Genomic DNA, 17,725 nt, shown 5'->3' on the forward strand with positions numbered 1-17,725 from the left:
TTTCTCAGGATAATTCATTTTTTCAGGATAATTCATATTTAAGAGAATTCAAGAAGAGAGAGTTCAATAGGGACTGTAGCAGAGTAGCACCCCCTACAACCACTGCTTGAGGCTGAGCAGAAGAGGCAGGGCACTTTCTCTAGACTTCCCCAGCATCTACCTTCACCATTTAGTGATGTTAGAGGGTCTATCCTCGACTTTATTATCTATTTATGGACTTGTTATGCATGAATTTGTCTAATCCTCTTTGAACCTGCTGATACCTGGGATCTGCAGCCCCAGCTTTGCCTGGTTTAAAACACTAAAAGAGAACTTGTTCCAATCTTCTGCTGGTTTTATCAAGTAGCCCTAGTGCTGATGTTACAGGGTTCTGTGAAAATAGTTCTGCCTTACTCTCTGCCTTTCTGCTTTTGTAAAGCTCAGTCACATCCACGTTTGAATGCTCCTCTCCCAGCTGAAGCCGTAGCTTTCCCCAGCTCCATGGCGATTTGGTTTCCTTCATACCATTTGGTGTGGAAGCTAGTCAAAAGCTGCTGGCAACCTGCCAGTCCCCTGGCACCAAAGCTGGTTGTAGCAATAGGCGACGCACCTCGGCCAGCAGTTCTGTGTCACCCCTCAGTTCCTTCTAAAGCAACGGCTGAGTATCATCTGGGCCAGGGGGGCTTACTGACATCTAGAGTACCTGTTTCGTGCAATAAATCCTGCACATTTACCCCAGCTTGAGCTAAGTTCCAACTGCCTGCTACAACAAATGCAGGAGGTGTGGCATTTTCCTTAATGTCTTCACTAGTAGAAATCAATGACTGCAACAGATGGCAAATCCCGAGCTGTACACACATTAGACCGTGGTCTTAAAAACAGGAACAGCATGGAGAAAGAAAACCATAGCGCATTCCCTTCTTCAATTCTTTCAGCATCTCTTCTCACCAAGAACAACTATAACACACCAATTTCAAAGTCACTGATTTTCAGTGTTCAGTTTTACTTAGCTCGGGAGATGAGATTTGCTTTGACCGTGCCCCAGATCAGCAGATAGAAGCAGCAGCCTACCTGCCCCCAAGCGTTCTCTCTTACAGGTGTTTCAGATCGCATGCAGGACTTGCAGCACAGTATCCAACTGAAGTTACATAGTGGATCTCCATCACTAGAATAAAAAAGGATGAAATGCAGGCACCATGCCTACACCTAGAAAGAGATGTTTACACGTAAAGCAAAGAAAGCAAGCAAGCAAGCCAAGTTCTTAGTTTATCAGAAGAATGAAGCAGGTTTAGAGCCTTTCATATTTTGGTCAACCATTCTGCCTGAACTGTGATCTATTTAAAGTGGTAGGAGTTGATTCAGCTAAGCAACTCCTGCGATAACTGGCTTATTTCTAGAGAACAACTCTACCTGGAAAACCATTGTTGTGAAAGACTACACTTTGCCCTAATGGAGAAAAAAAAATTTGGAAATAATGGCAGCATGCTATCGAAGTTCTGCCTGTGAGAACTGCCAGTTTGAAAATTGCCGTGGGCGCTGAACAGTCACTCAAAAATAGTTATTTATTCCATACAAATAGTTCTAACCTTTCCATGTACCAGAAAGCACAAAACAGTGATGTCAGCCGGTGCACTTAAAGGAAAAAGGAGTTGAAATGTAAAAAGAGATTCGCATTAAAAGGCAAGGACAATCAGAGGAGAAAAGCCATTACACAGTAAAAGCACTCCTTCAGGCAACCGACTGTTCCCGCATCACTGTTTGTTTACTGCAGGATCAGGGACCGGAAGGTTCCAACAATCTGGTGACACCACCAGTAATTTTCAGGGACACTCATTATAAGTAATTTCAGACACAAATCAATCAAAACATTCAGCAACCCAAGTACATCCCAGTAAGTTACACAGAGACATAACTCTTTCCAAAAATGCCATAAACAGAAAGTCAGACACCCCCAGCCACTTTTGGCATGGCAGGCTTTGATAAATTTAAGTTGAAAGACTACAGCGCATCTTTAAATAGAATTTGGAAGACTGAATAGCTCTACATACAACATTAAGTACTTGAAAAATCATAACAAGAAAAGAACTGGAAATCTTTACTTTTTTTTTTTTTAGTACTCTGATCATAACAGAATTTGGGACTTGGGCTCAGGCAAATTTCCTACAGTGATATTTTTCAGGAGCAGCACCTGAATTCAACCCAAAAATTTTGCAGGGGAAGACACCAAAATACCTTGCTAAATGAGTAGTCTTTTATATTACATTTTTATTTTGCAAGAAAATAAATTATACAACTTAAAAAATAAAATTCAAAAATTAAGCAGTACATCAAAATAGTTCAGCTGGACTGCCATACAGAAACTACCACCATTCAAAATTGTACAGCATTATTACCTTGGTAGTGGCACACATTCAAAATCGTAAATACCATACGTAGATAGATATTACAACTCAGGAACTCAAGTTTGCTCAACACTCCAGACTACATATAGTGTATATGACAGGAAAGCTTTCGTGTATTGTTTATTTCACAAATATGACCTCAAAGAATTACAAAGATAGCATCCCAGTCATTTAGATGAAAATAGAAAACAGTTTGAGTTTAAGATAGCAAATCTTTCTGTAAAACTATCAAATCTTTTTGCCAATTGTATTTTTAAAATTTGCACTTTACAGGACAATGGCATCCCAATGCAAATAAATGCAACACGTGAACATTCAGAACATTTATATTAAGTTTAAAAAGGTGAAAATGAGAAAGTCACATTGTCTTTTGGAAATGTAATTGCATTACAGTCATAACCAATGAAAGATAGACGAGTAAAAATAGAAGCTAGGGACACCAACTGTGGAAAGAGGAAAATGGAAGACTTCAGAATTGAAACGGAGATCCTCATCAAGTTGTTGGGACAGAGAAAGATTTAACAGTATTTCTTAACCCATTAAGAGTGATTTTTTTCCCCCTCTTCTACACCAGGTTTCATTCCATAGCTATTCACCGTGGCAGTGTGTGTGGCAACATGTTTTGCAGATGCAGCACCTCTTTAAGCTAGGTCTTTGGACATATATATTCATAGCTAAAAATTGCAGCCTTAAAAGTGCGTTGTTGCCATATTGCAAGTGAAGAATAGTTCATTTGCATTTAGGTATGAACTCTACCCGCCCCAAAAGAACAGTTTACCCCAGGTATCTCCCTGTGCCCCGGGTGATACTAGTTTTAAGTGCATATTGGTGAAAGTGACCTGATGAAGGACGTTAAACGTGATTCTGCATCTTGAACAAATTTGCTGGTGTGAGTCTCAGATTTAATAAAAAACCCGACATCCATTTCCGGTATATATTTAAAGAAAAATGACCATGTCATAGGCACATTACCAATTATATTTCTGCATCCCAGGTGTTGAGAAATATAGAGATAACATTTAGGTTGTATTATTTTATATTTATTAGTTGAGGGAACGTGCAGATCCTTAGGTTTTAGCAACCTTTTTCTGCATACACTCCAGCTTCCTAACAGTTGTGTCTGAGATGCTGCCTCTTGAACTTCTCTCTCAAACCTAAATCAATGGCTTTGAAATCAGCTTTACCCCCTTTGTAGCTCTTTCTGCATGACAATTTCACACCTCTTCTTCTCTGGTTAAGGGTTGGAATTTTTTATGTTGAAAAGAGCGTGCTCAGACTGTCATGTTTCCCCCCAATTATCCCAAGCGAGCATTTATTACTTTTAAGTTTCAAAGACTGAAAGTCTTGCAGCACAAAGTTTTTTATTAGAATTTTGTTTTCTAATGTTCAAATAGCTTTACTGGTTAACTGCACAGAGCACCACTTGCTTTTGATTCTGAATCGCAACACCACAGGGCCAACATAAAGGATGCAATATTTTTAAACAGCATCTACTTTTGAGTATCAATAAAAGCATATGGCATAAGCTGTGGGATTTCAATCAATTGCAATTGGCCAGGTCTCGATTTCTCTCCATCTCTCGTTCATGAAACCCTCACTACCAAAAATTTCTTACTCAAATAGATGTCCGAGTACACACCGTTCTCAGGCAGTCACATTGGCATTTACATTAGTAACAGAGCATGCAGCCTGTTTAAGGGTGCAAACAGACATTCTTGCAGTTTGCTTTTAAACCACTCTTACTTTATACTTCACTGCAACCATGTGAAAGCAAAACTCCTCCTCTTACTTACTGGAAGGTTTTCCTTTTTGACTAAAGTTAATTGTATCCTCTTCCCCCTTCCAATCACCAAAGAAGATGAGACCTTTAGATGTTGTACTTGAACTGGTTAATTAAAAAAAAAAATTCGCACACTTGCGATTTATGCAATATTTAGACAGAACTGAGTAAAGCGCAACTTACCTTTTGTCCCAAGACAGGCACTCTGCTCCAGTGATTCATGCTATCAGTCCAGTACATGCTGGGACATTTCAGAGCAGCAGAGAGGCAGGTAGTGCCAAACAACTACTTAAGATGATTGAAAACAGAAGAGGTAACATTAAAGAGTTGAAATTCCTGATGTGTATTTGGCACTCTCTCTGCATACACTAAACAAGGTATTTTTCCTTAGCTTTTCACCATTTTCGTTAGAGTTGTATTTTTTACCCTGCCAGTTTAAAAACAAAAAGCAGAGGGTTTGCTTTTCATATAAAGATGTTGACTTCTAAGCAACAAACCAGTCCACTTGGATTAACCTTGCATGTATATCTAAAATTACCAATGAGGAATTAGTACAGGGATCTTCAAGTGTTATTTTCTTTCCGGGGGAGTTGTGCATCAATTACTCTTTAATGCATTCAGATATATGTAGTCATACTTAAATATTTGGAATACAAATATTAAATGTACAAGGAAATACACTTAATATTTCTGTTCAGTATAACAGACCCACCCATGAAAACTTTTAGAGTGAAGTATCGTTCAAGAAAGCTTTACCTTCTCAAAAAGGATTGTAGCAAATCATCCGTCCAAATAAGGTAACAAATAACGTATATCCACTTGTTTACAGCAAACAATTTAAAAACAATGATCTCTTGCTAAAGGAAAAATATCACCCATGACTTGAATTCCTTTTATGTCACTTATGCGTCAATTATTAAAATCCAGTTACTAGATTGAAGCACTGCTCTAGCCAACAGGTTTTAACTGTAACAAATACATATCAGTTGTGATGCATGTGTTTGTGTCTCTCAAATGTTATTACATAAAAAGGATCAAAGGTGGACAGTACATTACTCTGTTGATCCAAAACACAAAAGTGAAAGTGCTACTTCTAGTCCTAATTGCATTTAAAAAAAAAAAAAAAAAAAAAAAAGAAAAACAACCCAAACCCAAAACAAAACTAATAGCAGTTCCTCAGTGCATGAATATTTGAATATTTTTTTCCTTGTGCAAGTACTGGTCATCTAAAAACCCAAACCTGTATTCTTCCTGGTGGGTGTAAATCAAACCTACTTTAAAAAGTTCACAATGGGCTCTTCATGAATGCAAGTTTCCCACAAAACAGCATGCTGTTAAACGTGTGCAACATGAAGGGAATGCCATCATGCTAACTGAACGAGATTGGCAAAATATAGTCCTCTGTAAGGTAAGGCAGGGATTTTAATACGTAACGAAAGTCAAAACAAGTCCTTCTGCAGCACAAACTGTTGCAGCTGTCTGTCCAAGCACCCTTCCATTTATGTTCTCAGCATCCTGCAGAGTCCTCAAATTATGCCATATATATGAAGGTGTTGATATCCGACTCATCTCTTCTGATATATTTGTGCTCTATAAGCCATTCAATTTGCTCTTTTATCATTTTCTTTTGTGGCAAGAACATGTTTTTCAATATTTCCACCAGTTCAGTCTGAAGCTGGGCATTAGTAATTTTCTTCCGCATTTTCATTATTTGGATGATAGCCTCCTGGTGGGGGACAAGAGAAAAAAAATAGTTTTTTTTTAAATGCTTGGCTGAAGCGACAAAATGAACACACCATTAATAGGGGAGTCCTGGTAATGCAAGACAGCAAGGAAATCTATGTTTTCCTTAAAAATCAGATATATGCTGCATTTCTGAGCCTAAGTAGATACAGAATTGCTTTTACAAAGAAGTTGATAAAGGAAAAGAATGAAGCACTGGCAAGATGCGATATAAGACAAGTCCAGTCACAGGAGGATCTGCAGTTAAATCTTGTATCTAGAGTGTGAATTACTCACTAAAACCTAATGTTCATTCACTCTCTGAGCAGAAGTCACCACTTCCAGGGTGACTTGTGATATACCTTGTGAACACCTCATGAAATGCAAGCTTAATGTCCAACTGGAACTCACAAGGAGTTCTCATTTCGTAAGTACAACCAGGCATTAATCCTTCTGCTGGAAGTATGGCCAAGATGTTAAGTCAGGTGGTACAATTCACAATGTGCATGGCCTGGAATCTAATCTGACTGATAGAAGAGACCTGCAATTGCAAGGTAAGATGGGATTTTTGAGGCTCCATTGTAGGTAATGATCGCTGATGCCTGAAAAAATTCAGGTTTTTTTAGAACTGTCAGCTCAAAAGATCTGACATGGGTACCCGACTGAAGGACAACCAACCACAAAGCAGGAAGCTGCAGTTTATACATCTAAGAGGTACTTATAAACTTTCCCTCTAAAGAGAAGGACTCTCAAAAAGTCATACTGCTATTACTAAAGCGTGACCCCATCTCTGAGATTACTCTCTTCATACAGAGCAGTCAAAGAGATCTCAAAATCAACAATACTGTTTGTTCATGTTGGTGACTCAAGTCAGTCAACTTTACCATCTGCTGCCACCCACCACTACACAGTTATGCCTTCACCAGTTGCTTCGTATCTGCTTTGTCCTCTTTCAATATGATGACCTGGTACATCAGAACAGGAGGCTGATAACTACAAGTGCACAGACACACGTGCAAAATCCTGTACTCACAAAGGATCTAAGCCAAATAGCAAAAGTTCCAATGAGATTCAAAAGCATTCAGTTCATACATCAACATCCAAACGTGGACAGCATGCAGGAGTGATAATACAACAAAAGAAATAGGGTAATTTTATATTCCTCTGGCAGTTTACTTGCCTGGGTTCGCAATATTCTTAGCTGGACTATTCCTTCATTTTCCTCTTCCCGCATTCTCTCTGTAGTAAGTTGCAATCGACCAATCAAATTTATCTTGCCCCTTTTCTGAACTTTAGCGTTTTTTCTGAAAAAGTTGTATTGTATGAAAATAAGCAAAAAATACATTTTCAATTAAGGAATTCCCGTTAAACTTAAATTACAGCAGCAAGGAGTACCATCACATATCAGATATTTATAGGCTATTAGCATTGCAGCAGTGAGATAGCTGGCTGACAAATCAAAACTCAATGCCAACGCCTCCGCACAATAAAACCTGAATATACTAGCATTACAAAAAATCCATCAGCTGAAAATGACAGCATCCAAAGTTGAAAAGTTAACAGTACTATTTTAACAAATAAAATTTCAGAGAAATATATTTCAGTTTAATTATATAAAACTAGGGCTCTTTAGAGGAAGTTTTTATAACAAAGTTCAGGAAATTGGACTAGTTCATTTTCCACCAAAAGAAATGTTTGTCTAGCAGAAAAAAAAGGATGAATAACAGCTATAGTAACAAAGAAAGCTGATGGCATTCTTCAGTGGTCACCCACAAACTTTCTGTACAGCCTGCCTCTTCTGTCACACCCTCTCATAATTTCCCAAAGCTCATGATCCTGATGACAGGAAAAAACATCATGGCACTGGGCAAGAAACTAAGCCCCAGAAAAGCAGATTCGTTACCTCCCTCTCTCTCCACAGATCCAGATGTCCAGCTGCTACTGCGAATGAGGCCCAGAATCTGAGGTTACTAGCAAGGAGCCACTTCTAATCATAGCCATTGACAATAGAGAGAGGCAAAACCCAAAGCAAAACATGCTGAATGTAGTATATACCATTTAGATATTCTCTCTTTATGCTATCTTATGCTCTGAAGGATTTCAAAGCACCAGTAAAAGAGCACTGCAATTCTCACTGAAATAAAGACACTCTGGTGAAAGCCACACCAAAAACCCAGGCTTTTGACAGCATACCATATTATTAAGTTAAAAAAGCAAGTGAAACTGCTTATCACTCTGCTTTTGAAACTCTGTGTGTGAGTGTAATAATCAATACAGCACTAGTGCTCTGCTTACATGCTGTTCTTCCTATATGAAATTTCATTGGCTCATTAGTAACAGGAAGATAGCAGAGCCTCCAATTTTGCACCTCATCCCTGGGTGTTTTAAGAAATTTAATTTCACAGAAATCAATCATAGAAACATTTGTCTGAAGGGGCTGCTGGAGGTCATCTGGTCCAACCACCTACTCGAAGCATGACCATCGCCAAAACTAAGTGAGGCTAGGGCAGCAAAGCGTGTGTCTAGCTGAATCTTGAAAACTTTCAAGGACGAAGGTTAACTTAAAGTGAATTCCTTTAATTATAAAATAGCACATTGTTATTTTACTTTTCAAACATCATCTTACATTAAACTGAACTCCTGGTTCACCGAGAAGAGGGTTCCTTCTGTAAAGTCTTTGGGTGAATTGACTTGAGGTTCATACAATAAAACCTGACGTTTCAGCTTTGGAAATGCTACAAGAGACTACAGAGAAAAGGAGGGAGGGGGAGGAGAATGAAAATAAAACACCAGACTTTCTAAATGAAAACAATTGCTTTTTAAGAACACAGGTCACTGCTGTGCAGACTGTAGTGAGGGAACCAAGTAGCCTTGTTTGAAGCTGCCAGAGGGCAACACGAAGATACTAATAAAACCAGAGAGGGGACACAGTTTACCAAATCTCCTTCTGAAATGGGTTAGCCTAAGTAAAATCATACGAAGAAGTAAAATGCACGAACTCACAGCTACAGAAGTGGTGTTAAGTCTGATTTACGTGATTTCTCTCTTTATCCTTGAGCTAAATCATTAGAAGCCTGATAGAGCAAACACTGAAGTTATTTTTTAAGCAACATACAATTATCAGGAGCCACTGATTTCCTAGAATTAGACCAGTCCCACTCCAAAACCCACAATCATAACTGTGTGCTTTAGGCAGTATATGGTCAAAAGATATTGCTGTTTCCAAAAGCTTAAGTTAGGTAACATTGGGTAGAGAGAATGTCTTAACGTAAAGGCTGTGTGTGCTCAACAGTAGTGCAAGGAGCCAGCATTACAACTGATGAATTAGCAAGAAAGGTGTTCACATTTCAGTTTCAAAGTGTTATCTGGCAGCGCTTTAAAAATACTAATCCAGTATTTCAGAGTACAAAAATCAAGAAGAAATCTTTTTCAAGAGAAAGGGAAATACCCATAAAGTCCTCCTAAGTTCTGCATCAGGGAGTTCAGTTGCCAGTTTAAGATTTTCAAAGCTGATCTTCTCTCTGGGTCTTTGGTTCCACGCAAACAGCACAGCTAGCTGAAACGTTGTTACCTCCAGGTCATACTGGCCAACCTCGTTCTTAAACGTTATCTGTGAATAGAATGATAACTGTACTTATAAGCCTTTCTGGATCACAAGCTTTCTTACTATTATAAATACACAGAAAGTACAGTCATTGAGATTGATACACCGAAAACCGTAGACTTACAATTCCATTGGACATGAGGTGGTGCCAGTGCAGTTTTCTACCACTGTGATTCTTTTTATAAAATTCTTCAACTTCTGGGATGAGATCTTCTAATTCCGTGGGCAGCGAGACAAACACTTTTTCAGAACTTCGGGACCAGGCGCCAGCATTTAAAATTTTAATATTCACAGAGTCAGCTGTAAGCCAATATTGGATTATATGAATCTTCAGGTATAACAGACAGATAAACAAAATGCATTTTTTTTTCCTACTCGAAATACAATTATGGAGGACTGAATTTTCAGAAAGTAGCAGGGTATCTACCTATTTAAACATTAAGGTACTCTATTTATGCACCAGTGGCTTTCCGCCAGCAACACTGATTGAAACCTCTGTTTTTTTGGCTTGCTTCTGCAGAGCTCCTTAAGCCTTGATGCAGCTTTATAGATGATGCTTGTAAGCACTACTCAAGGGTTTTCAGTAACAGCAGGTCCAAAACTGGATGTTCCTCAGCCACCCTCATCAATGAAATTTAATCTCAGAAATGTGATTTGAGCTCTTCATAGTGTGCATCCAGCTCTCCTGCTGGCAGGTAAAGGAGGAGCACAGCATGAAGCACTCATGAAGAATGACGAGGGCATAAAAGAAGGAGTAGTTCAGGCATTCACCTGGTTGACACTGATTCAAGCCCCTGCTTAGAATTTAGCTACAAGAGTAGGAAGTCTGTATCTACAAGATTGCTCACAATGAAAACCCACAATAACTTACAGAATGATATCGCTCCAGTGTCAACTGCAAGAGAAAGTAGAGTCTACAGACACTTCCAATCTAGGGGTAACAATGCCCTGAAGACTAATGTTCAACATGCAGTTGATATAATTTTTAACTCAAGATTCAACAGAATTATTTTTCACTAAGAGAAATGAAAAATAGCAAATCATTTGAAAACAATACCTGGTAAAGCAAGTTTATTATTTTTGTGCATTTCTTTGAAGGCCTGGTTCAAGTCTTCAGACACTTTGATATCCTGGAACATTCTAGCCAACTTGTTTACATAGTCTGCTGGCATTCCTACTTCCTGTACAAATAAAAAAGAACATTAAACTATGACATAGACAGCTATGAACAAAAAAAGCTCCATTTTTGAAATAATAAACTAAAAAAAGAAGAGCATTAAAGTACACAGGTATCATCACTTTACACTAACAGTTAATCTGCAATGCAATATAAAGATTTTTTGCACGGATCATAAGTAGTTACCCCTTAAGGGCATATGATGATTCTTTTAAAGAAATCCAAGCGCTGAAGAACGCATGCATGCATTAAGGAATCAGTGAATTCTGAGATTTGAAGGAATGTTTAAGGCATGCAAATAATATTCTAATCTACATAAAATTTCACAATTAGAACACATCTCAAATCATTTACATACCTAAACAAGTACACTGCATTTTGCTCATTTGCATATGGAATATATGAAGCCTTCAGATAATCATACGTGAAATATTTTAAAATCTATCACTACCACTATTAGGATCAACATTTCTCTTAGAAAAGAGCTAAATTGTTTTACTTGCACGAAGCATTGCAATAAAACAGAAGTATAAGATGTCCTGAGCGGCCTGCAATTTAAGATAGAACTCACCTTATCAAGAAGGATATCTAAGTTCAAGAGTGGGAATTAATACCACAAGCAAGAGGCACAACCAAAGAAAGAAAGATGTCAGGCTACTTACTCGGAGCCATTCCACCATATTCTCCTCAATTTCACTATCAGCTGATATATCTAATATCAGGCGTCTTGTTAAGTGAGCTTTGTGATATCGCATGAAAACATCTTTATTCTGTACATATTTAAGTACCAAAAGCTGTCAAAAAAGTAGATTTTAATATATTTATTTGCATTGTCAATCAGACAAGTCTTTGAATGCTGATCTAATGCCACTGTAGACTATGAAGTAGAAAAAGGCTACTTGACATTGCCTTAAGAGCAACTGTATTAATCCTATCACAGGCATCAGCTACGAATCTTTCATAATGTCACACCTCCAATTTCTTCATTTGTCAACCATCAAGAACCTTCTCTTAAATCAGAAAAGACATTGACACCGGTATGTAAAAGTCTCCTGTATTATTTTCTAGACTAACATTAGTTACTGTAATACATTACAGTCTGATACAGGCATTAATTTGCATACTAATTTTGTGAACTGACATAGACACATGAAACACTGCATGGTTTACAAGATTTAAACACACACACACCTGATGACATAATAAACTCTTTTTCCTATTATTACACCTTGCATAACTGTTTTTGAAGATCAAGGCCTCAACCCACATAAGGAAATAAAACAAACAAATTCATTCTTCAGAATAATCGATAAGTAGAAAGCAAAAACATACCACTTCTTTAAGCTTTGCTTCAATTTCTTCAGAGGTCAGTTTTTTGCTTAGTGGTGTTTTTCTTAACAACATGTCACAGTAATTAGCAAGAAGCTCAGGGCATTTGGATTCAGGCTGTGTTTTCAATCCAACACTAAATAAAAGAAGAACAACATAACTTCTGGTGGCGAATTCATATTCTTGTTAAACTAGTGAAAAATTAGGGATAACTCCCTTTTCTTCTTGAACGAATAAATACTACCAAACATTTTCAGTCAGCTTCTACAGCTTGTTCATTCCAACTGCTTTTAATTTTAGAACTCTTAACAATGAAGGATTACGTTCAAACTACAGTTTGAAACAACTAAATATTGCACGGCAATAAGTATTCCAGTGAAGAATTAACAACTGCTGCAGTGAAATGGCTCACTCATCTTGTCAGTATGCTTTAACGGAAGTCTCAGGAACAGCCTCCTGCACTGCATTTCACAGACTGCAAAACCCGACACATCTATCTTGTAGTAACAGGATAAAATTATTTTGTAACAGGTATAAACAGTGGACTAACAGCTTGGAATTAAAAGCAGATTAAAGTTGAACAAGAAGATGCTACAGTAGACAGACTGTGGTTCTTCAAAAGGCATGCAAGCACAAGGTTGTGTTCTGAATCTATGTCTAGACTGGTGAATAAAATAGTGCCAAGGACCAAACCCTATTTCTAGAGTCAGACGGCACCAACTTGATTGCTAGTCTCAAGGGCCCAAAACAAAGGCAGCGAGTAAGACAGCAGGTAAGCAGCTGTGGGGATGCTCAGGAATCCAGTGTTCTTGCTCATTTTCTCACCCTTTCATCAACTAGTGTAGACAGTGCTAAAACTGTGTTCAGACAACTTGTCCTTTTTAATTCATGAAGCAGCTTGCAGGCTAGTGTCTTCTGCACTCCTAAACACCATTTGGAGTAAAAGCAGATCACTAGTCTTTTGGTTATTACAAGACAGAACCCTTATTTAATCAATGTGTTCCCAAATATTTCTGAACAGGAGTCTTCCAGATCCTGACAGCGATGAAAAATTACCAAATTCCATGTTCTTAGGCTGAGCTTAATGGCACAAGTTAAGCAGGATGAAGTTTCATTTTACTTAAGGCTGCATATGTAGACAACTTGAAAGTGCTTGGGAAGAAAAATGCTGAACAGAAGACCATCGCCATCATGGTGGTTTCTAAGAAATCACTAGGCAGGTTTAGCTTCAGGAGTGAAACACAGTTTGAATGAGGTATTGATTTGGATGCTTCCAGGAGAAATTAAAACATTAGCAGAGCCCTAAAAAACTCCTCTACCTTGCCTAGACCTAAAAAAATCCTCTACCTTGCCTACATCTATACGAAGTATACAAAGCAGGGATCCAGTCTCTTGTGAAGGTGTTCCTCCAATAACATAAAAACAGCAAGGCTAATCCCTGTCCAGGCTTACCATTAGTCCAAAACCAAACACAGAATAAGAACCAGAATGCTGAACAGATATTTATACCCATCCACCCCTAACTAGAAGTCATTGGAAAGGGAAGCTGGCAGCCCAGCTACATAAGCTTTGTTTCCATAGTAAATCAGACTACAAACTGATACATAAGCAATCCCAACCACCTAAATATATACAGATTCCTACTCAAGTGGCACATCACGTGTTAAATGTTAACAATCAATTAACTGACTGCTACCTCCTCTTGGCTGAGTTAGCAGAGTGGCTACCGTAAGCATGGTTTTTCTTCTTCAGCCACACAGGTCTGCTTAATCTACTGGAAGTTGTTTAAACTAACCTGGTTAATCCTGCACTGAAACAAAAATGTAACACCCAGACAGGTCACACTCACAGCTGGCACAAGAGGAGGTGGTAAACAGCTTGCGCATGGTTACACCTTAATCAGCCACAGTTATGCCCATGAAGACTACTGCCTCAGTTTTCCCCAGGACTTTTACTGAAGTTGTGGCAGAGTTATACAGCTCAGGTTTATGGAATTAATAATCCAGGAAGGTATTATTAAATTCAGCTAACAAATTGACTCATTAATCTACTATAAAAGAATAGATTCCTAATTACTACAAATAAATTTGAGTTTAAACAGGCTGCTATTCACTGATCCACTGCCACGTGAAGAGTGTCTTACCAGAGATTGATAAGCAATCTGAAATTCCATAATGCAAAGAACACAAAGCACTTTTAAACACAGTGTTACTTTCTGAAGAGATATTTTAAAAAAGAAGCTCAATCTTTAACAATTTAAAAACCTTGATTCACATAAAGTTTATATGGCTTACCCCTTTTGCTTCAATGGCAATTCAAGTTTAAATATTGTAGCATCGTTCACAACTGCTTTGTACGCCTGAAAAATAATTAGATTATTAGTGCTTCACTCAAATTCTCTTTAACATAAAGAATCACAAAAGTTTTATCCCTCTTTTTAGATTACTGTAACATGAAATGAATCAGATTTTTTTTATCAGCCCAAAGTTTGCGGATTTGATTTTCAATATGAGAGTTCAAATCCTATGACTCAATTTCCCATTAACTGATGTTTTGCGTTTTCCTCTTTTGCATTAACATACTACTTTCCTCTAAGCAACAACTTAGGAAGGGATTGCATGGAGCAGGTTGCATATCTGAAGTCATGAGACTTACTACAGCCAAATATGTAGTAAATTCTAAACATAAATATATTGCTGAATCAGACGTTAAGGGGCTCCACACAAAGATCATCTTCTGATGTGCTCTACAACATTACAAAGCTGAACACAAATGCAACTTTATGCATGACTACAACACAAATTAAAAGCTAATCAGTTGGTAGTAAGTTTCATCGATATTTTAGTCTGCATATTTACTAAAGTATGAGCAGCTTCTAGATTTAACAGGGAATGGGCACAAAGATTTCAGAGACATCATAATATGAATTACAAGAATTCTTAAACTGAAAACAAGTGATCAGCAGAAACACATACCTTATCTCTTGCAGTGAGAAATCTTGGATCATCTTGAAAAGCTTCTTTAACCAACTTACTAAATCGATTAAATAGTGTGAGCAATTGCTCTACGTATTTCTCAGAATCCTAAAGTTAAAGAGGCGAAAAATCAAATAAAAAAATGAGGCTGCATAGAATTCAGCGTGAGCTTACATGTAATTCCCTGATCTGTAATAATGTAGTATTCTCAAGCCTGCATACTATGAATGAGCATCTTATCTTTATTCTCTGTACTGAAGAGCTCTACAGCATGTAAGCCTCAACACAGACTTTCAGAACAGTATTTCCAATATACAAACATATATACATACACAGAGAAAAAAAATACCTTTCAGATATTGTATAACACATTCTAAATTAAAAAATGTTTTCAAGGACCAATAAGAGGCACATCCTAATTGCTGCAGATACTCAGGCCTTCTAGACCCAGAGAAAAAGATGATAAAAAGCTGAAAAGAACAGTGGGGAAAAAAACTTTTAATTTCTACAGTGAACAACCACTCTTAGATTGAAAGCAAATTTCAAATCTCATCAGGAAGTCAGAATTCTGAAAAAAATTATGATGCCTTTTTAATTAAGATGCTAACACAATCCTACCGTGTAAGTATCCCATGCACTTAATTTATAACTTTTTCTTTACTACAAATTGGATTCACATTTTAAAGCTACAACTGAAAACATAAGGAATAAAAAATTATTCTAAAGACATTTAAATCTTTCAGTGGATTAAAATCTGATGTTTAAACATGAAACCTTCAAAAATTATTTCCATTCATATGTATGTCTCACAATTAGAGAGTATAACTTCTGCAAAGTTGTTTTTTCATTGTTACTTTATTAAAAAACAATACACTTACAGTAGTAATAGTTTCAGCAGCTGCTACCATATCTGCAAGTCCAGCACTAACAATATGTTCTTCCAAGTCTTTTAGCATAGGCTCTATGCCATTCGGAACTTTATCCATCAGTGAAAACATTAAATGCAACTCTGAAAGATACAAATACTGATAAAGCCACCAGTCAAAGACCTGTATAAAAAACAAATACACTGCATTTCTGCTAGAGATATCTCAATAGAACACCGAATATGTAAAGAACAGATAATCCAATTCATCCCTTGAAAGGAAAGGTGTTTTGAATACTGTTCTAATTCTGGTCCCACAAGGAGATTCTTCTGAAGGCAAAAAGAGGTATTTATTGCAATGTAATACTTGCTTATGCATATAATATCACAAGCTTGAATAAAAACCCCTAAAGTCAATGGCAATTTGGATTAAGTCCAGGTTCTCAGTATAACTGCCTTAAAATCCCTGGCAAAAATGGGATTCTAATTTCAGTTGGAAGCCTACAGGAGTTTATGCAGGAAATTGTATGGATTCAAGATTTTTTTTTTTTTTTTTAAGTTAAACAGAGCTGTCTTTTTGTATCTTCCAATACCATCTACAATGTTTTAATTAAAAGCATGCCAAATTCTAAAGTAACCAAAACTGACTAAAGTAAACAGCATTTTTTCTGTTCTGTTTTCCCAAAAAGTTTATTTAGTTTTTCTGAAAGTTACCAGTTCAAAAACTTAAAAAACTGATATGGTTTATTTGTCTACTTTTTGTGAATGTATTTCAACACTGCCAAAAAAAAAAAAAAAAAGGTACTGAAACATCAATAATCACCTTGACAAAGCTGTCCACAAAGGAACACGTGGATTAAGGCCACCAGATTGTTTTAGAGAGACCCCAGAGATTTGAACTAAACACAGCAAAGGACTCTGCTTAATGAAGTAGAACAAACTGATCATGGACTCTGATTCTTTTTTTGATAGAATAAAAATTGATAGATTTGCTTAGCTCCTCAATGCTGTATCTACTGTGAAAGGGGACAAAAGCCAGAGGCCCTGTCTTTGTTTTCTCCTCCGCAATACTTTTGTCAGCAACATCAAGATCCTGTCACCACTGAGGATGAAATATATGTTACCAATTTCTGCATCCCAACAACTGTTGCAGAACCAAATAGAAAAGCAATGCACAGAGAAGAAAAAAAAAATCCTTTTAAAACGTAACAATGCAAATTAAAGAATGGAAACTGCCACCTTCAACAAGAACTTGCAACGCTACTAAAGACAACTCACAATGGGATTTCAAGAACCAGAAAAAAAATGGAGTCAGAAGTATTCTCAGTGCAATTTAGATGTACTCTAAGTGATGGGAGCACTGTTTTACATACGGTAAGTCAAAAAAGCTCACTCAACTTTTACTGGATCTTTTCATTTGTACTTTAAAAAAGGGTGAGAGGGAGGAAGAGATGGTGGAAAAAAGGAAACAAAAAGATCTATTAAAGGGTTCTACAGCTGTTTCTGTAAACTAGTGATGGCATGGATAATTCAAGAAAAAAAATTCACTGGTTTCTCCTAATAAACATTGGCAAAGGAAGACTTCAGGTGCATCCCTAGAACTGTAGGAACCCGAAAAAAACAGATTCTTCAAAGACATATTTCAAAACAACAAAACCAAAAGGAACATTTCACTAGAATTTCTCTCAGAACACATTATGACACTGAAAGGTAAAGAAACCCTTATCATAGTTGTTGGGGCACTTAAACAAGTTCTGTTTTCATTTTGTATTCACAAAAGCCAAGTTTTTGTGAATTTTTATTTCTGCTATGAAGTACTTCAAGAATAAAATTTAGGCCCCCCCATCCCCAATACTATAAGCAAACAAAAACGCACTAAGCCAATTCCAAAG

General features: G+C 37.2%; 1 protein-coding gene across 2 annotated transcripts in view; it reads right to left on the minus strand.

Moving 5' to 3' along the window:
- Positions 1–2,224: 2,224 nt before the first annotated feature.
- The window catches only part of CUL5 (cullin 5), a 34,104-nt gene continuing 18,603 nt past the window's right edge, over positions 2,225–17,725 (minus strand). The window contains exons 9-20 of one of the 2 annotated variants that reach the window (XR_012994419.1): positions 15,847–15,977; positions 14,969–15,076; positions 14,288–14,352; positions 11,997–12,129; positions 11,327–11,458; positions 10,545–10,668; positions 9,612–9,787; positions 9,332–9,493; positions 8,510–8,628; positions 7,064–7,187; positions 4,345–5,887; positions 2,225–2,824 (exon numbers count right to left, since the gene is read on the minus strand). Coding sequence is in view for 1 of the 2 variants with exons in the window: in XM_076328182.1 (XP_076184297.1) it covers positions 5,693–5,887; positions 7,064–7,187; positions 8,510–8,628; positions 9,332–9,493; positions 9,612–9,787; positions 10,545–10,668; positions 11,327–11,458; positions 11,997–12,129; positions 14,288–14,352; positions 14,969–15,076; positions 15,847–15,977 (1,469 nt within the window). In the remaining variant the exon portion in view is untranslated. Of the gene's footprint in view, positions 5,888–7,063; positions 7,188–8,509; positions 8,629–9,331; positions 9,494–9,611; positions 9,788–10,544; positions 10,669–11,326; positions 11,459–11,996; positions 12,130–14,287; positions 14,353–14,968; positions 15,077–15,846; positions 15,978–17,725 lie in introns of both variants that reach the window. The other variant, XM_076328182.1, reaches the window with a different exon arrangement.

The sequence above is a fragment of the Aptenodytes patagonicus genome, chromosome 1, assembly GCF_965638725.1.
Source record: "Aptenodytes patagonicus chromosome 1, bAptPat1.pri.cur, whole genome shotgun sequence".
Lineage (NCBI taxonomy): Eukaryota > Metazoa > Chordata > Aves > Sphenisciformes > Spheniscidae > Aptenodytes > Aptenodytes patagonicus.